Consider the following 21,525-nt stretch of genomic DNA (forward strand, 5'->3'; position numbering starts at 1 on the left):
CTGGGAACATTTCACCTCTCCTGGGTTTGGATGTGCATCCTGCCTGCGGCCCTGTTCTACAGCAGTTTGAGGCTCACGCAGGCGTGCATCATCCACCCCTGCTCTGGTTTCCATGGAGAGGATTTCTACCAAAATCCTCTTACATTCAGCCTACTGTTGCCTTACCTTCTGCATTTCTTCTCCAATACTTAATAGATAGATTTTAATTTCAATTATAGTCACATAAGCCTAAAGCAACTCCATTTAATTTCAGTGGAATTATCCTGGATTTACTCTATGATAGCTTTGGTCAGAATCTGATTTTTATTTTTTTTTTTTTTTTCCTGGACAGACCTGGTTATATATTTCACATACAAAACACTGATCTGTCTTACAGTCACAGAGAAGGTGTAATTCTTCTCTGGCTCCTAGATTCTATGAGGTGTTTTCATAATGTAAAAGCTGTAAAACTGTATCATACGGACCATATGGATGAACATTGTTTCCCAAGTCATGAGTACTGAATAATGTTGTTTAAAAAAAAAAACAAACTGAAGATAAAGGAAACAACTGCCAGCATTTTCTGCTCTCTTCAGTCTATCAATCTATTGCATTGTGCTACTGCAGAAAAACTTAGTTTCATATTGGTCCTGCCCATCTCTTCTGTACCACTTGCACACACATTAATACTAATCCTTCCCCAGTCTGCGCTGCAGAAGTGAGGTGATTAGGAACCACCAGAAAAAAAATCTACCTGGTCCCCAGTCAACTTCTTTAATCCCTTCTGGAAAGACAACTGGGAGGAGCAGACTGTGTGCCAAGTTAACTGTCCCGGGGCAGGTTTCATGGTCTATGGGCTGCTTCCCAAACGCAGGAAGTTGACTTGCAAGGGATGGAGGAAGGGAGCTGAATAATTGTGCAAGTGGTTCAGGATGCTTTAGAAGTGAGCATGAGTGGCAAAAGGGAATGATTACAGTGAATGCAAATGTAGAAGTGAATCCTACACATGATTTTTCCTGGAGCAGCTCTTTATTTTGTTCTTATTTACATAGAAATAAGTGTCTGGAATTCATGTTTTCAAAAGGGCAGAAGTATTTAATAAAGTCAGATACTGTTTCTGTCTTTCATTTCACCTCTTTACTGCACCTGCCTTTGATAGGATGATGTATCAATGGTTTGTGTGAAGTACACATTATTTGACTTCCTTTGAAGCTTAATTGTTTTCCAATATTTTCATACTCCAAGCATCACTGTTAATAGAAGAAAACCACTGATGGGGGTATATTTTTGGGCTTAGTTCTCTTAATTTCTATTCTGATTGTAATTTTTTATCTTTTTGTTAGCTAATTTGAGAAACAAAGAGCAATTATTTTTGCCATCACATTTCTTAGCACATTTTGTCAAAGACTTTACATGATGGAGTAAGCAGAATGATAGCCAAAAAAGAAATCACAACTATTTCACAGAATGTAGGTTACAGATTATTTTCAAGTAATCACTGCTTAAATTGGTTAAAAATATAGAATACCAGGTAGCACATGGCTTTTGACAGCACTCTTAAGAAGGAGCTTTTAAGAAGCCTTATTATGAATGATCAAAGTGAAAACCAACAGCCAGCATAGCCTATTTGCTGAGATTTGACAAAATGACTGTTTTAAATGCAAACCCTTTAAGAGAAAGTAGGGAATCTGCCACAAGGATGGTTCATTTAGTTCGTACGTGTTCATTTAGTGCTCGTGCTCACTCTCCCCTGATCTGGCTATGTAATGAAGGAAGTGTTGAAGTCCTATTTTCATTTACAAAATTACTGCAGCAAGCATGTTATGACATGACAGTGTCCCAAATCATGATGATGACATTTGTATGTGCCTGTTTAGACTGGGCCTGAACAGTGTTATAACCAGGTTACTGACCTTCCCCCAACTTGGATTCTTTCTGAAGTTGTAGTAATGTTAAATTAATTGGTTCTAACACCTCACAGTTTCATCTGTAAAGAAAGAAGTGGATGTGCTAGAGGACAAAGGAGAGAGCACTAACCCTTCCACTTCCACTGCCTGGTTCCATTAATGCTCTTGATTATAAACTGGTAACAAATGACAGCTTGAGCCCCCATGGCTATGTACATCCTGGAAATAGGCAAGATGAAACTACAGTGTAGAGAAGGAATGACTGAGGGTACAACACAACAACACAACTTGCTGGCAAGGACTTTGCTACTGCAGCTGGGCTGTATAACAACAGGTTTTGTACTTTTTTCCTTCATAATTTGACTTTCCCACCTGAAATAAAACTTGGCGACACCGAGAGAGCCAATGAATTACCTCCTTCCCACTGCTATTTCACTGCTGCTATTGCTGGTGGTGGTTTTGCTCCCATGTTTTCAGAAGATCGGTTGCCAGCTGTGAGATGTGCTGCCAGGCAAACTTGATGTGGGTGGATTCCACTGTGCGGGAACAAATAGCAAAACGTAGCACAAACTTCTCTCGCAGGTGGCACGGGACCAGATGAATCTTCTTGGCCTCGTTTATTCTTTTAAGAAGTGCTTCATTTAGTTCATTTGAGCCCTGAAATCATTGTAATTCAATGGATATGGTGATGAATTTCAGAAGCAAGTTTGGAATATGTAAATCCCACCAAGCAGCCAAGCCCAAGTGCCACCAGTAACATGCAGCCACTTTCTCACCTCTGAGTGCTTTGCCATCAAAGGATTACAAAAAGATGATGGCACAAGGGATAATTTTTCCAGCCACAAAGAGATTTATGGATTAACTGGGGTTTAGAAGCAGTATTCACACTGAGGCATTTGTAATAGCTGACTGCTTTTGTGTGACCCAAGGTCGTGAGCTATGTAGCTTCGTGCAGAAGCACTCATTTTGCATCCATCTCATTACACTTTTTTTAGATCTAATCAACAAACATGGGAGAAAGTTCTGCAATGGGTTATACTAACATTTGTAAAATAAACCTTCCAGTCTTCACTTAAGCATGGCTGCTGTGAGATAGTATTTTGAATATGAAGATGGAAATCTTACTCTTAATTAACAAGTAGTTCAGGTACTGTATGACTGGCATAAGTAAGTTTCATAAAATCAGTAAAAACCCCCAAGAAGTATTTGCCTCAAGTTCTGTGGGAAGTGTCTACCACAGAATCCTACAGAGTGGGGGTTTTGGAGAGGATTTTAGAGATGTGGTAAGCTGACTCTCTCTCTCACTGGAAGTGAACAGTCTTCTGCATTCTGGGAAACAATGATACAAATGTTATATATCCTGCAGAAGGTCAGAGGGTTATGTATGCAGTACTGTCCTTCTCATGTGCTCCTTGTGCTCAAATAGTGAACATGCGGCTTTCCCTCAGAGCAGCTGTACGCTCTTAATATCAAATCTCAAAAGAAAAAGGACTGCACAGAGGAGTACTGGTTCTTTTGCAGGTTCAACTAAAGTTGAATCAGTGGTTTTCTTAGTTCAAGTCTGTCAGCATTTGAGAATAAAAGATCTCATCAGATTTTCAGAAACATTAGTAAATTGCTTTGAGTGAAACAATGAAAGAAGGGATGCCAAAAATCCTGGGGTTTTTGTCTGATTTACCAACATATATATATATAAGGTGCTAGCTGCATATCTTTGATAGTCTTTGTTACCCAATTTAAAGGAACTTGCCTCTCTAATTTTTATATCAACAGACTGAGAGATGGCTTCAGCTTTGCTCTGTAGCTTGCCGTAATAGTTTAGGATATACCCTGTTGATTTTGAGTGCTATAATTTTACTCTTTGGGGAAGTATCTTAGCCATTGTAGAGCCTTTACTCTTTCTGTTACACTGCTGGTAGCACAGAATTGCAAAAGATGCTAGGATCATCTGCAGTTCCCTTACTGAACACTGGCTGAGGTAAGAGTCAAAAAATGGACAAATTTGTCTGTTCAGCAGCGTTTTTGTTACTGTAGTGACACAGGTCTTGAAAACATCCCTATCAGAAAACATGTTCTCTCCAATCTGTACAAGCTGTGACTTGCTTGCTTATCCTTTTCCATATAGAAAATAAAAAAAAAATGAGGACATGGTTTCCCATTGGCACTGTGGATAAATGTGCTGTTCTTATGGTTTTGGATCACATTAAAGTTAGAGCTGAACACAAGTCAAAACCTCGTTCTGACGTAGCATAAGTTGTTAGGGAATTTGGATGAAAGCCTGAAATTGATGGCTTAGCCTTAGTCTTCTAGGAGATATTTATGTAATTCAGATGCTCCTAACAAAAGGACCAACTCTGGTGTTTTGGAAGTGTCTTGTCGTACCCCCCATTACGGGTCAATCACTTGTGACAACGATATACTCCTTTCTTATCAAAGGAATTCCATCATTAAAATGACAATCCTTGCCTTTAATATGAAATGCACAGCACTAACTTTAAGGCAATACAAGAGGCTATATGATGTGACATCAGCGCCCTTGGCAGGGGTGGGGGGAGAAAGGAGAAAGATTTTATGTATCTTTCTTCCGTTCTACTCTCACAGCTGCACCCAGGGGCTGCTGTGACACTCAGGTGTCACGTCAAATTGAAGTTAGGAGTGACTAATCCTCTCCCAGAGCTTTGAGAAGCCAGCTCTGATTGAGTCTGTCAGCTTCAATAAGACAGTATTCTCACCCCCTTGGAGAAATGACTAGCTTGACTTCATCTGCTGACATGACAAGGAGGCCTTTGGCGTGATACATTTGATGAAATAGTTATAATATGAAAGTCATAGATCATTAGTCCATCTGCTCAACAGCTAAGCAAAAAAATAAAAAAGGATTTCCCAAGAACAAAGGAAGGAAAAATATTTGATACTTTTAAAGCTGTGCAGCATTACAGTTCAAGTCCTCTGTCCCTTAGTTCTACTGTAACTCTATAAAAGTTACAAGTATCCTACTTCTAAGATGCATTTTACAGAAATCATGGGAAGATTTTTGAAAGAGTGATTTAAAAAGCAAATGAAGCTGCAAAAGTAACTAAAAAAATTTCTTCATTTAGGAGCTTGTTAGTTTTGGTTTTTTGGTCTAGGAAGGTACACGATAAAAATACTGCTGTTTCGATCCTGTTTTTTCAGCAGAATCACACCTTTATTCAACAATTGATCCAAAAGTTTCTTATCTAGGAGTCCAACATTTATGTCCTATTGTAAAATTGCTTTTCCCTGTAGGTCTGGTTTCTTTGTTTGGATCATCAGGGACAGGAGAACAGATGCAGAGGAACTACTCGCCTGATCAAAAGTGACAATTCCTGTGTTGCTATGCTCTATTTCACCAGGACTGTTCCTTCAAAGTAAATGTAGAGCGCTGGCTAACAGCCATCTCTGGATTTGCAAAACTAGTTTTTGCTTGTTCCATGTGAGAGAGCACACTACAACCAACATGTTATTGTTGAGCAATAAAAGCCACAAAACCTACTCCTCAAAATCCTCTAAAAGTTTGTGTTAGGAAATAAATCATATTTGTGATTCCTCCTACTGCAAAAACTCCACATTCTGTAATCTGTCTGATCCCCTAGCAACAGATCTTTTTTTTTTCTTTTACTTTAAACAAAAAAAATCAAACAAAACCATTTTCCTATTCCAAATGTTAAAGATTTGTTGTTACAGATTTGTTAGCTCCTTCAGCCAATTGCATCAAATTCAGGTAACCGAGAGGACTGACTGAGGAACGAATTCATGAAAAGTACTAATACCACATCACCCAGAAGGAGCCAAGATGTGCTTGTGAGCCTTCAGAAAAGCTAAAAGCTCATTTAGGTATCATGTGAACTAGAAGACACCAGTGCTGTTATTATTATTGCTTGGTGATCAGATTCAGTGTCACAATCCAGTCCTTTACAGAGGCTTTAGATGCAAGCTCCTCTATTAAATGAGTTCTTTCCCCAAAATAAGACACTGATCTCATTTTAATGTCTGATTAAACAAGTAAGCCCTCCCAACAACTGCAGCCCCCTATGCTTTGAGGGTGATTTTTCTAGTTTCTGTCAAGCAAGGTCTCTACATCTATGAACTTTAGACTAGAGTTCTTGCAGAGCACTTACAAAGACCTTGGGGAACGAATGGCCAAGAGAGGCAAAAGGATCACGTTCAGGGGCCAAGGGCAGTTGGGAAGCTGGCCTCCCATGCAACCAGTTCTTACATATCTGCCTCCAATTTGCTCAGTCTGACTGTACAATTTTATAAATTAAAATGTATTCTTTAAAGAAAACAAGAGGAAAGTGTTTACTACTCTAATCTTCATCCATGATGGTCATATATGTATATAAAAAAATAACAGGCTATTAAATACACACACATAAATAATTAACTAAGAAATATGTAATACACACATATACACTCACATGTTATATACAAATGTCTATGGAACTAAAACAATCATCTTCATCAACGCTCATCAAGCACAGAATATAACAGTTATTTCGTATGACTGGGTAGACCACTTCTGTTTGCCTTGACTATACACTTCCATTGCCTAATATGCTTGAATTTCTCTTAAGCATTTGATTAATTTTTTTAAAAAAAGGTCTTAAGCTTCTCTCTCTAATCTGCTTCAACCTACATAAACTCCCTTTACTTAACTACAGACTATATTCAATTGCAGGTATTGCTATAAAACATGACAGAAGAAATAGGTCTCAGCGCCTTACCTTCAGCCGAAAGCACACCAGTCCCAAGACAACCTCAGCGCAGATCTCAAATCTTTCATCCTGAAGGACTAAATGTTCAAACTGATGCGACAGCCTGACGTGCTGAAAAGAGAAACGTAGTAGCTAGGTGGTATAAATTTGATTCATCTAGAGAAAAGATATGCCCAATTGTTTCCATCCTTGATCTCTTCCCTCTGTTCCCTCTTCCAATACGTGACAATCTCCACATATCGCCATCTGTTTATGATAACTTAGAGCCTACTGATGACTTTCAGAGACTATATTGAGGCGTTACTTCATTAGCAGCTCAGTCAATCTTAGGCAGTGCTAGTCTGTTTCTTAATGAAACATTTCAACATTGATATGATACCACATTAATAGTACATAATCATTAATAAATCTTCTTAAGGTTATCTACCACTGTCAGTTTTGGCTGGGACTGGCTAAAGAGTCCAAAAGTTATTATGGGGAAAGAGGGAGTATGCATAGACATATGGAGAGAAAAAGTTCATGATTCTAGTGCAAAATGAGCTGGAAAGATGCATTTTTTTAGAACAGTTCACTTAATATGAAAATAACTGTAAAGAGGGGGAGAACTTGCTCACTCTTCTGACCTCAGTACTCAGGTTCAGTTGAAAAGAAAGGTGACAGTAGTATAATCAAGGGAATGGATGGCAAATCTTAGCCAACTTGTTTAGAAGTTACTGGGAAAAAAAAAGTGACACTGGACACCAAGCCAGAGCAACTATTTTGAAGCACAGGAAACCAGTGCTCTTCCAAAAATCAAGCAAATAGGAAAATACCAATGGGCATACTAACAACCAGCTGGGAAGTCTTAACATCTGTCAGTGATTCTTGCATATTCATATCAGATTTCACTTTCTTCTGAACAAAAAATGAATTCAAAAGCATGTGGAAAAAAAGAACCCAGATCCTCATCAGGTACCTGCAATACCTTATCCAGTTCCCCTCTCACTGGCTATCATCAGTCTAAAAAAACCCAACAAACTACAACAATAGCAACCAGCTATTAGAATTACAGTTTGTTTTCATGCAATAGCTAGTGTACTCCAAAAATTATCAGCAACATCTAAAAAGCTATTTAAAAGTTTGTTAGCTTTTATATATCTGTGATTGCAAATAATTTTACAAAAATACACAACTAAGCCCATGTCTTTTCCTGTTTATGCACTTAGCCTTTTTGCCAGCTCAAGGACAAATATCAAATAAAACCAAAACATTTCACTTTGCATCAGGGTTATGTTTCATCTCACAGGACCTTCTTCCAAACAAGCAGGAGTGAGGCAAAACAGAAATTACAAAAAAAAAAGAAAAAAAAGAAGAAAAACACATTTTGCAATCTTAATCATAGCTTTCTGATGTTTGTTTATTTCTTAAAATAGAAAAACATTGTTTATATTGCATCAAAACATCGCTTCAAAACCTTCACGCTGGGCATACTGGTACCCTGTGCAACCAGCCAAATCTTACTGTTGTGACCACTTCCGCTCTGCTGTTTGTTACATCCATTTATCATCTCCCTCTAAAATTAGACTGAAAGATCTCGGAGTCAGGAATGAGACCAATAAAATGCCCAATCCTTTCCAAGGCATTTGAATGTTCTGCTTATATAAATAGCATGAGTTCACAGCTATGAAAATTGACCAGAAGTATACATATACGTACAGACACTTACATGCATAAGTGCATGGAAAATGTGTGTGAAATATGCAGAGGTGTTGTAATGATTTTATGCTGTCTCCTCCTATCTGCATGTTCAATAGCCTTACCCAAACTGGTGTCTTTCAGACAGCTCTGCAAAATTTCACACTGCATACACTACGTCTTGGAAATTAAAGCATAAAAAAAAAAAAACCACGTTCAATGAAAAGAGAATTTCACAACTCTTCAGCTGAATGTAATCACCATCTAAATTTAATTAAAATTTACCTAGGTAATACTGAGTAAACCAAAAATTTAGGAGTTGGCTTACGGCAAGTATTTTGTACAAGAAAACTCAGGACCCATGCTGTACATTTTAAAGCAGGTCCACTTTTTGCACTAAAGGATTTTTCAGGAACTTAAAAGAAAGAAAAGCAAAGAAAAACAGACAATAACCAGTAAAACACAAATCGAAACTCTGGAAATATTTTGTATTCGTGTCTGCGTGCAAGCACTTTTACCAATGGCGAGTCCTAACCAGCAGCAATACTTTCGAAAGCCACTGGGGGGCACCAAGTGTTTGAGATTATACGGGACTGGAAACGAGCTGAGATTTAACCGAGGTTTCACCTGTAGTAGCTTTGCTTACCACACTCGGACCCAAGACCCTGCACTTTTGAACTATGAGCTATTATCCTGAATTGCTTTGACAAGTATTGTTGTAACCCAAACATTATTAAACCCAATAAAGTTAAACGTTATTAATCCTGGAAGTTCAAACTCTGTAAAACCAACAGGCTTTTTTAAAAGCTATCCCGCCTGCCTCTGTGAGTGCAAGAGCTGCACCCACACTCTAGACATGAGGCAATAACTTGCAAGAGGGCCTGTGGTAGCTTTAGTGCTTCAGCTTTTCAAGACAGGCAGGTAAACTGTGAAAATAAAGTCCCGTTTGGAGAACTGCAGGCACTGGAACCAAGGACAGGAAAGAAGGAGAGGCAAAAACTGACAGGCTGTTCTCAGCTTTTGATTTTGACATCTGTGACATGCTCTGTCCCTAGCACCATTAACTTAAAAGCTGATGTTCAAATATTATTTAACCTTTAAAAAATATTTCATTTAATGCTGTTATATAGTTTAACAAAAAAGTACACGTACACGAACCAACTCACATACTGTTTCCAGCAACAGCATTTGGACAGTCCCTTTATCATGTGGGTTCCCAGAGTAGAATCATATGGGCTGCGTTAGTGGCCTGAAAAGTCTTGCTCTGTAGGAACAGAACACCAGCCCTTCTCTTATCAGGGAAATTTAGCAGACTGAAGTAAAGAAGCTTGTGAGGAAATTTTGTGTGTCATTATCCATCTCAGATAAATAACCATTGCTCTTCTGCAGTGAGAAGGGAAACATGGAAGGAATCTGATTCATTTGGTTATAAAGGATTAAGGGAAACATCTTACATAACCACTAATGGGAGCAGTAAAATATGAGGCATTAGAACGTGTTCCTTATTTTAAAAAACCTCTGTATTTGTTTATGTAAATATGTGAATACAAATACAAACTTGCAGAAATATAAATACAAATATGTAGAAATATAAATGCTTCTGCACTGAGGTGTTTAAATCAAATTTTAATTTTTGGGCAAAATCTTCAAGAGCCAGAACAGTTTTTGACTGAAGGGAGCTTCTCTGAAGCATCAGAGTACGTTAATGTGTACATGCAAATAAACGTGCCTACCTAGTCTTGATTACTTCATCCTTTTCCTCCTATAGAGATCACCTCTCTGCCTGCCTTAGCTGGCATCCCACTACACTCTGAAGGAAAATGCTGTCAAAAGAGTCTTCTTAAGAGCCACTTGGACTGTGCCCCTCCCCAGGTGAAATGGTATCTCTGGCTATTCTGTACAGTTCCAGTTTCTTGGTCTCTGGTGTTAATTTTAAATGGAAATCATTATCCTTGGTGAAGAAAGAAGGATGCAGCATGCTGATTTCTTCTCCTAAGGAGAATTCATCTGAGTCTGAATATTCATGGAGATCACATACAAAAACATTAACTGTTAAATTTCTCAAATGACTTCTGAGCTCTTTGAGAGGATTTAAACCAACAAAGGAGTAATGGATGGTCAGGCAGTTTGAAAACAGGCCGTTGGGGTTTCACAGTTACGCTGACTCTGAGTGTTTGGAATCAATCCAGAAGGCTGTTATTGTTGATGGTTTTACCTTTGTACATCATCCCTGCGGCTTTGGGACTTATCTCCAAAATTTGTATTTTTCTCTCCCCACATTCTTCAGAGATGACTGTCCTCCCCTTTACCACTGCTTTAAAAACCTATACTTTGCAATAGGCTAATATTACATGTCGTGTGGGGGAAAAAGTGCATAACTGGAAGGTTTGGAAACAAAAAGATGCTGCTGTATCTAAATCCAAGTCACGCATTGTCATCTCCCAGGAATATTCCAGTTCCTAAATGCCTTCTTCAGTACAAGCAAATGCCAGGCTGCAGCGGTTATCTGGCCATTTTGATGCAGACCTTAAGGCTGCAATTATAACAAACACCTTCTTTTCCTAAAACATACTAATATAAGAGAAAAAAAGAAAAAGTTTCTGGAGAGTTGCAGATATCTTTGGTCTTCCATACAGAAGCTAATATGGTGGCTTCTTAAGGATATGAAGTGGTTTTTTCCCCCAATATCACATCAGAGGCTCATCACTATTGAAAACCTCAAAGGACTTCGTAAATAACAAAGAAGCACCAAAGAAGCCTAACTAGAAGTCTTCCACAATTTTCAATGACTTAGGTGCTGAAGTGTCTCTTTATTTTTTTCCTAGGTGATTGCAACATCTATATTGGGATTTTTATAAACTCAGAAAGGAACAGAAGGTCCCAAATCTGTGAATAAGGCCCAGGCCTGCACCTCAACAGGTGTACCTTAGCTGCTACTGTATAGAGTGAACGTGCCCTACACACAGATATGCAGTTATTTGCAAGATCTATGACATGGGGTTTTTTTTAGAAAAAGCAACTTTTCAAGGCCAAGCACTGGGATAAGCAAAGTTAAAGTGAAGTTACCAAGTGCAGTTAAATTCCAAATTAGTTTTCATTTCAAACTTGTCTACAGGTTTGAAAATATAAACCAGTGTCAGGCTGGTTTACAAACTTCATTACTGCACTACCAAAAGAAAAGTCATCACAATATACCTGGAACCCATCATAATTCCTGAGAAGAGAAGAAAATGTGCAAGATGTAAAACACATCTATAACTGTTGTTTTGTAGCCACCAATACAACTTTACCAACATGTCTGCAAACTCTCAAGAGATATCTTAAATTCTGCTAGAGCAGGGAGCAAACGAAATGCTGGAGATAGAAATTACTTTTCTTAAAAGCTGCTTTGGAACCCACTGAATTTAATCAGCATTCATCTGGTGGGGAAGGTGGTGAGGAGAAACTAACTTAATGGTTCTGGTTTGACAGATTTGTACAGTGAGACAAATTCTGCACTTAATTACACCTCTCGCCCTTTCAAAATTGCAAACAGAAGGTCATAATTTATTTTTGTTCTGTATACCAGGGAATGATTTAGTCCTTAATGAAATATCAAACATATACACTTGATTCAACATGCCCTTGGAAATCTAGCTGTCTGAATTACCTTTACAAATAAGGGAACATATTAGGGTTTTACTCTGGAGTCAATATCTTTCAGATAGTCTTTCTGAACTGTACTATGACAAAAATACAAAAACCTGGTCTTCAGCTATAATTGTAGGAAGATAAGCACTTTTTGGCTGCACAGTCAGGGAAATGTCTGGGAAACACGGAAAGAGGGAACTTGCTGAATGTAACTACTGACCTGTGGAAACCAGCCTGATAAAAGGCCACATAACTGATAGGAGGCTTCCAACTCTATTTTCCCAGTAGAGATTTAGCCCTACCTAAAAACTTGGCATCACGTTGAAATAATTGCAGTCTCCAGAAATCTAACCCAGGAGAGAATCCCTCTAAAAACTGTAATGGCAGCCTAGTAAAGCTATAGCAAACCTTCCATCAATTTTTCATGGGTAGGATATGTATCAGATTGCCACAAGGATGACAGAACATCAAGATTGCCACTGTGGCCAAAAATTTATTTTGGAAAGCTTCGTTAAGGATAAAAATCTAATTCTGATATTTATAGAGTCAGTTAAAAAGCATACTGTGACAAAAATGAGAAGCAAAGAGGGTACCTTCCATCCTAGAACCTTTCCAAATCGGAATAGACTTCCTCATACGGTGATTTTACAACAGTGGAAAAAAAGTAATTTTTAGGAATTAATCTGTTTAGTACCACAATAGAAAGGAATGTATATCTGCAGGGAATTTGGTATACTAGACCAGATCCTTAGCTAATGGATATTTCTGTAAATATTTAGAGTCAAGTCATGGATCTGCCCTCACTAGAAGTTTTCCTAAATTTCATAAAGATGAAAGGTATGCTTGAACTTGACTTTACTGCTATACAGGAAGTATATATATAATTCAGACTGGCACCAGATGTGGTTTTGAGTGATAAAAACTCTCTTTTTTACATCAAGAATAAACTTACTACTTATTCATAACAATGTTGACTGTAAATTGTATGCGCTTTTTTTTTTTAAAAAAAAGATGTATTTCAAACAGGAGACAAAGAAGTAGCAGAGGTAGAAAAGCCCAATAAGTTAATGTATCCCTTAATCATAATCTAAACTTGTTATCAATGCATGCACGTTAATAAAATAAAGAAGTAATGAATAAACATGTTTTCCCACAATAAAATCATGGATGTACTCTGGCCTAATTTGAGAGGGAACCATGGTCCCACATGGCAGAAATTCCAAAATCCTCAACTTGTCTTCCCTACAGATTAACATAAAACGGATGATGGTTTTGATCCTGCCGTGATAATGAAATTGTGACACTACGTGGGGCAAACGAGCAGCACCTCTATCGAACTGAGCTGTCTCAAAGCTGTTGCTGGTGCTTTCTGATGTGTACAGAAGTCACGAGAAGCAGACAGGCCCCCAGCTCGTCTTCCCTTGCCGTCCCACCACAGGTTTACCCAAGAAAGCAAATTCCAGTCACCTTGCGGATGTGCTCCTGGAGCCCAGTGACCCCATAAATCCTCAGCACGAACCAGAGCTTCAGGGAGCGGAATCTCCTGCCCAGGGGGATTTGCCAGTGCTGCAAGCCAGGGAGAAGGGAGGGCACCCATGTTAGAAGTCAGCAATACAGCAGAAACTGTACATTCTGCCACATCCTACAGGCAGTTGCTAGAAGTGGGTCAAATCACTGACTGTGACTGTTTATTACTCAAAATTTTCAAATCAAAACCAGGAAAGGGGACTGATGTTAGAATGGAAGAGTCACAAGCCAAATCAAATTTTCTTTGTGAATCTTGAATTCTCCTCAAAGGCTTTAGAAAAATAAGTATCTCAGAAGCTCATGTACACTGGCTTGGTTACAGTGTACAAATGCCAAGCCAGATGCTTGGCTAGCATCTACAACAACAATTTTCCATTTCAGAACAACAGCGTTTCTATTGGTTAAAGGTTAAAACACATACACATATTTTTTTTTAAATGTATTACTCATCATGTTAAGGGGAAAAAAATAAATCTTTAGGACATTTCTTTCAAGTGCCCAAACCTTGAGATATTGCACATGTAAGACAATCTCTGCCTTTAAACAACTTTTTGCAAGAAACAGAGTTTAAAGTTTCAGCTTGAGGAATGTTAACAATTTAGCAGGCTGCATCCTTCCTGGAAAGACACGTAACGTTTTAAGGTTTATAATAGGAATGAAAAAATATAAGTCCTGAAATTATCAGCATATACCAGTAACAGTATGAGTTAATACACTGGTGCTATACTTACCCGATAATCTGTTACAAGACCTGGAAGTTAAAGAAAAAATGTTCACATTGCTTCATCACAATAGCCAAAATCTTCAATCTTCTAATGTTATTGAAAAAGCTGTATCTTAGCGATCCCCGTATGTTTGCTGCAAACTTCAGCATCATCAGTGTCAAGAGGACCATTAAGTATCTAGCAGGATACTTGGCCGCCTGCTAAATGAAGGTGCTTGTAATAAGCTTCATTCCTTAGCTAGTCAGAATACACCACTAACAAATTAAACAGTTTACAGGAGAAGAAACACAATTTTCCTTTCTATTATGCTGCAGATAAAGTGGAGATGAGGAACTAAATACTATGCTGATTTTCTTCTTGTAAGGAAAAGAAGTAGTAGACAAAATGGCTGTTACTAATTTTGTTTTAAACAGTTTGCAGGATCCCCAAACTCACTTCATTACTCATTCTCTGCTGTGAAACACCACCACTTTTACCCTAGCGAACTGTTAATGCATTTTAAAATAATCCCCTTCTAACTACCTTTTATACTCATTCATATATTTGTTGATAATTTTTCAACATGTCTAATAAAACACTGGAAAATTTTACTCAGAATTGACCTCTTCCTGCTGGGAGAATAGCATTCTGTAATTTTTATTATCGACTTTCATGAAAGCACCTTACAAACACAGAGTGGCCAAGCCACAGAACAGTCCAGGGAGGCACAGAGATAACAACAAGTTATCTTTTATATAACCACGCAGAGTCAAGATGCAGCAACCTTTTCTTTGAATCATGGAATGGTTTGGCTTGGCAGGGACCTTAAAGATCATCCAGTTCCAATCCCCATGCCATGGGAACTGGGTAATTAAACTGATTTCACAGTAAAGGAAACTGTAACATAAAACTGGACTACTTACAGTGATTATACAGAATTATAAACATATAAATAAAAATACAGAAATTAAATTGACATAAAATTTAAAGCACTTCTTTAGGAAAATGTGAAAGTATCTGCTTAGCTTTTTTATTCTGCTTCATTACTCTGCAGTTGATAATAAGCTTCACAGGAAAGTATGTACTTCAATGCCATGGGAAAGCCCTGTCTAAGTGCCCCTGGCATTGTGAACCACAAGGTACTATACAGAACTGCAGCTTCTCAATTTGACCAGTCGACGTCATTTACATAATTCTCAGCCTCTATATTTTCTTGGAGCTAAATAAAGAAAAAGACTATTTCTTGTGTTACAAGCTCTCTTGCCAGTGCTCTCTCATCTACGCAGCCAAAACATAGGAAAACCCATGGTCCTTCCTCCCTGCAACATGTAGCCCTTTGGTTCCTTAACCAAAAACAATACACAGCGACCAACAATTACTAACCTGTTCCTGGACTTAAGGAAATGAGCATGGTTGTCCCAGCTCAGTAATGAGGTAATCTGATAATATTCATGTTCTTCTGAATTGCAGCAGCCATTTTTGTTTGATAGCTGCAAGACTGGTAGCAAAGAGTAAAGCAACTGGTGACAGATAAATAATCCTACGCTCCTGTAAGGGGCTACGTCTAATGATCCACAACAACGCCTTTCACAAGCTGTGAAGCAGAATGCAATCAATGATTAGTCCTTGATTACAAGCCTTAGTCTTACATCTGTATTTAACCAAGAGGAATTGCATTGTGGGAGCATATGTGGCGTTCACAATAGAGTATAAAGCTGCATTCTTCTAACACTGCCATTAGGATTTGACCTATATCCTGGGTTGCCAGGCAAGCTAGTATAATCTTCCTGGTGTGATGATGCAAATCACATAAAATTATAATTAATGACAAAATAAAGACTTTCCCCTTGGGGGCACACATAATTGCCATATGGTTATTAAGAGTAATTGCTCACAGATAGAGATATTTTTCCGCTCATTTAAATTCTTGAGTGAGAGATGAGTGAATTCAAAAATGCTACTTCATTTGCCTTGTAAACCATGAAGGAATTCTCAGACCTAAAACATACTCAGAAAATAAGTGATATTTCCAGGAGTGCTGGCATCCCATGAATCACATAAAGATCAACAGGGACTGTAACATCCTAGCACCTTTGCAAATTTGACTGCGTTTATTGAAGGTGTAAGTGTGGATTGGATTTAAGTTTTACTAGAGGCATTTGCATTTGAAAAGCATTGTCCAGATCTTCAGAAAATTTATATTAAATGGGAATAAAGCATAGAAAAAAATAGCATCACTAGACTGCTAGTAATTAGCTGATAACTCTGAAATTATTATGTCCAGATCACATAACATGCTATCACAGCTTCTGAAGGCAAGATGAAGGCTGAGCAACTTATTATCCAACTGGGGAAAGTTTTTGTGTCAGCTAGGTGGCCTCACTGAAAGCACCTAGTTTTAAGAAAGTTTGATTTTCTTCTGGTGTTATTTAACTTAGGGAAGACCTAAAGTTCTTGTATCAGCACTGTCAGTTGTTACAAGAACTTGTTTTCACTTTAGTGAAGGTTGGATTTTTTTCTCCCGAAGAAAATTATTTTTCATGTATGTTGAATAAAAGCTAGTGATTTAAGTGTATTTGCTATAACTTGTATTTTTTATTAAAAAAAGAAAAAAAATTGTATGTATGTTTTTCTCTTAAAAATTCTAGTCTTTGGAGAGTGAACCTCAGCTCCAGAGTTACTGCATTTTCCTGTTTATTGCACTGCTCTGCATTTATGTTGCTTGGAAATATAGAAAAGGAATAAAACGCAAAATTTCTGCCAGTTCAGGATTAAGGCACAGGAATCCATTCTTCCTTGGGCTTTTTAGTGAATGGTGGAATTCTGGATGGTATTAATGGCCAATTGTATGAAGTTCAACAAGGCCAAATGCCAGGTCCTGCACTTTGGCCACAACAACCCCCAGCAGCGCTACAAAAAAAAAAGTGCCGGGAGAGCGGCCAGCCAGAGAGGGACCTGGGGGTGTTGATGGACAGCCGGCTGAACAGGAGCCAGCAGATTGCCCAGGTGGCCAAGAAGGCCAACGGCCTGCATCAGGAATGGTGTGTCTAGCAGGAGTAGTGAAGTGATTGTGCCGCTGTACTCAGCACTGGTGAGGCCACAGCTTGAGTACTGTTTTTACTGCAATGTAAGAAAGACATTGAGGTTCTGCAGTGGGTTCAGAGAAGGGCAATGAAACTGGTGGCGCGTCTAGAGAACAAGTCTTAGGAGGAGCATCTGAGGAATCTGGGGTTGTTTAGTCTGGTGAAGAGGAGGCTGAGGGGAGACCTTTATTGCTCTCTACAACTACCTGAAAGGAGGCTGTAGTGAGGTGGGAGTTGTCTCTTCTCTCAAGTTAGAGGAGGCTCTCTACAACTCTCTACAACTCTCTACAACTACCTGAAAGGAGGCTGTAGTGAGGTGGGAGTTGTCTCTTCTCTCAAGTTACTAGTGATAGGATGAGAGGAAATGGACTCAAGTTGTGCCAGGGGAGGTTTAAATCAGATATTAGGAAAAATTTCTTTACTAAAAGAGTGGTGAGGCATTGGAACAGGCTGCCATGGGAGACGGCAGAGTCACCATCCCTAGAGTTGTTCAAAAAACATGTACATGTGACACTTCAGGACATAATTTAGGAGTCATGGTAGTATTGGGTTGAAAATTGAACTTGATGATCTTAGAGGTCTTTTCCAGCCTTAATGACTCTATGACTCCAATTTAAATGTCAATGAGTTCACAAACATAATAGAGAAAAGATAAAAGTACTCAAGATATACTTCTGAACACAGATCAGCACCAGCAATTCCAGGAAAAATACAAAATGAGAGTAAATGGTAACAACATTTACATGTGATTCACCTTCTTGCGAAACTTATGAGGGAACTTGCACCACCTGTCAACATTGCACTGCTGTGATCTTTTTCACAACTGATCAGTTCACAATCAAACGTGTAAGAATGGGCTTCAGGATGGCAAATGTCACCACTGCAGTTGGTGAGAGCAGACTAATCCATTAAGAAGCTTTGTACAGGCTCTAAGGTTTGTGAGTTCTTTGTGAGCACTTTGTGAAGAGCTTTCATGAGCATTTTGTACAAGACGGGTAGCACTTATCATCTTCTCTACAATCAATGGACAAATATGAGAGCAGCAGCGTAACATCCCAGATAGCTGTCACTCAAAAGAGCACAGATATCAAACACAGCTCACCCCTTCTTCACAGTTTCAGGTTTTCAAAAATTTGCATCAGAGCTTGCATGAATAGCTACGAAAAAAGGTCAGAGACTTAAGAAACTCTAAAACCAAATCAACTCTTGTAACAATTCTGAATAAAGCCATGTGGGGGAAGACACGTTAAGTGACTCGATACACAGCACCCCGTAATAAGTTTATCTGACTGCCAAGAAGATCATTAAGAATTTTCTCAACTCTCCTATATAGAAGAGTCACTGGTAAGTCTGGAACTGGGGAAATCCCAATACAAAAGTATAATGCTTTATAAAATGGCATTCTCCAATTGTTTTTTATACTAACTGAAATCTCACTAGACATGTGTTTGCCCTTTAATAAGCCTAACTGCCTAGGGCACTCTGAAAATGGAAATAGGATGCCAAAGAACTTAGGCAGTTTTAAGAACTTCAGTTTTCATGTTAAGTCCTCTCCTTGATTAAACATCAGTGTGCAAACAAAACAGGGAGGTTGGACTAAATGATCTCTAAGGTCCCTTCCAGCCTATGCCATTCTATGATTTAAACAAAATACTAGTAATCTCATTAATTATAAAATTACCAGACTCCTGATGGTGATGCTGCAGGTAAAGAGGTTCTAATTTAAAGGCTCCTGTTAAATCTGATCTTTTCTTCACCCTGTATAAAACAGAAAGAAATCCAATTGAGAAACTGAAGAATTAGAATCTGAGGGATTTAATTTCCACAAGAAGTGATGGCAAATTTAATGTGTTTAAACTGGCGCATTTCCTGAGCACAGCCTGTGCCATTTTCAGTGCTTTTTCACAGCCATATCAGTACTGTACTTACAAGTAGTTAAGTGTAAGGCTCAGCAGTAACGGGCAGCATGACTGCGCGACTGCATATTTAAAAACAGACAAGAAACAGACACAGAGGATCTTTTTATGGTGATAGACACTCACACCAGAATGTGAGACTAGCTGAAGCAATGCTAATGTTTGCAGTCAACAGAAGTTGCCTCGAAATTACTGCAGCACAAAGCTGTGTGGGAAGAGCTGTGGCTTCCTAAACACGGTGCACAACGGCAGCGAGGCTCTGGGGATGCTGCTGGCCTCCGTCTCTCCGTGCTGCGGCAGTGCCAGCAGCAGCCACTGGCAGGGACCAGCCACTCAATCCAGACTTGGGCTTCCCTCTTGTACCACCCTGCCCTTAGCTGGATCCAAAAAACAATCACTGGTAGACATAGTACAGCACAATGTAAAACTGAGAAGCATACCTTACTGTTGCCAGCTAGTGGGTGGTGTGACTGACCTGAGGTTCAAAAGCCAGTTTCTAAGTAAAATTTAATTTCCAGTATTTTTGTGTGTATGTATAGATGCACTGGCCGGTGCATACTCCCACTCTCATTCACATTTACACCACGCTCATAAAATATCTTATTCAAAGAAACAAAAAGCCTTCCTCTCGCTACAGTCAGGGAACTAGCAACATTAACAGTTAAGTACTTGCCTTCAGGTATGGAATGTACATACCTGAAGATAAGTAAGCTTATGTGTGTGAAAAATAGCAAAAAACATTCAGAATGGTCTCAATGAAAACAATTAATAACCTATTTTGTGTGCTGGAAATATCATGTGGACAGAAGGAAGAAACTATTAACTGAAAGCAGGTTTAATTAGAGTAAATACTTTTAACAAATCCTCTAAGTTGTTCTACTGTATTGTACTTAATATCTTTGATTACCTTGATACACTTGTGTTTCAGTAGCTCACTGTGTAACTAATCCAAGACACAAGCAACATCATTAGTTGTCTTGTGAGAACTTAATTTCTTCTCCTATAATATGCTGTACTACACAAAGGAACAGATAGCTGGAACATCTGGCTTAGAAGATATAAAAATGCTGCCATAGTGTACTTCCTTGGGGATGTTACTGCTTTTTTAAAAGATGGTGTCTGTTTCATCTGGGGACTTCACAGGTCTTAATCCAGCAGCCATGGAAAACTATCTAAAAGGATTACTAAAATAAGTCCAAAGCCTGGACATCAATATATATGAACCAGTTGAGTTGCACCTCTGCACACCACGTATTTAAACTTCTTTGCAGCCAGTGCTTGTGTGACCTGCTAACGGACAGAAGAGTTGTTCTTAACTTTCTTTGCAAATGTCCCCGATTGACTGAAGGATTGTGAATATATATTTCAAATATATCCTTGATAAACTAGATTATTTTTTTTTTAGGGCTTGATGTTATGCTAATAGACTTACTAAGATCTAGCCAGAGTGGCTCAGATTCACATAATAAGTACTGACAATTCAAAATGCATTGCAAAAGTTCTGGTAAATGAAGTAGTGAAGATCTATGAAAAGTGACTTAGTTGGATTGTACATCTGCAAGTTTTAGCAGTCTCAATCTATTCTGTCTATTTTAAATGAGAGATACAATAACCAAGAAGAGGGCCTTCATATTATAAACCAAAGGGAAAATTTAATTTCCATCTACAGGTAAGCACCTCCTGTAAGCATCTTCCTTCCAAATACTAAAACAACAGTCCCAACCAAAAGTTAACACTTAAACCCTCAAAAGAGTACTAGAAATTCAAGAATACTGAGACTTTGCAGGATTATTATTTTCACTTTCTCTAAAAGAAGACATTTTTGTCTATTTTGTAATATTCCAGAGTACCAATTAAACAATTCCAGGAAAAGTGACTGGTATTTTCAAGGCACAATCTCTAATAGTCCCTAACATTTGAATATGAAACATATACCTCTCTCAGAGTGGCTATATTAAATTCCTTCTCATAGGAAATTGACTGGTTTTTTTTCTGTACATCAAGAAGTCTGAGAATACTTTACGAAAGGCTTATAATGAAGTTGCATCAAATCCACAATGGTATCAGTGCTACATATTGCACTGAGTAGTTAAATAATTCCATTACAAATCTAATGGCTAGATTATCTTAACTTGCAGGAAAAAAAGAAATGGGAGTGTTTATTGGAAAAAATCATAGAATCCTAGAATACATTCAGTTGGAAGGGACCTTTGGAGGTCATCTAGTCCAACACCTCTGTGGTAAGCGGCGACATCTTTAACTAGATCAGGTTGCTCAGAGCCCCATCAAGCCTGACCTTGAATGTCTCCAGGGGTGGAGCCTCCACCACAGCTCTGGGTAACCTGTGCCAGTGTTTCACCACCCTCATT

General features: G+C 38.5%; 1 protein-coding gene across 1 annotated transcript; it reads right to left on the reverse strand.

Moving 5' to 3' along the window:
* Positions 1–2,116: 2,116 nt before the first annotated feature.
* LOC104271188 (aromatic-L-amino-acid decarboxylase-like) lies at positions 2,117–18,998 on the reverse strand (the record flags this gene model as incomplete). Its single annotated transcript, XM_009865787.1, has 5 exons — positions 2,117–2,543; positions 6,632–6,733; positions 13,394–13,492; positions 14,185–14,204; positions 18,922–18,998. Coding segments are annotated over 5 exons (514 nt in total), but the record flags the coding sequence as incomplete, so codon positions are not given.
* Positions 18,999–21,525: the final 2,527 nt, after the last annotated feature.

This window comes from Apaloderma vittatum, unplaced genomic scaffold (assembly GCF_000703405.1).
Source record: "Apaloderma vittatum isolate BGI_N311 unplaced genomic scaffold, ASM70340v1 scaffold11283, whole genome shotgun sequence".
NCBI lineage: Eukaryota > Metazoa > Chordata > Aves > Trogoniformes > Trogonidae > Apaloderma > Apaloderma vittatum.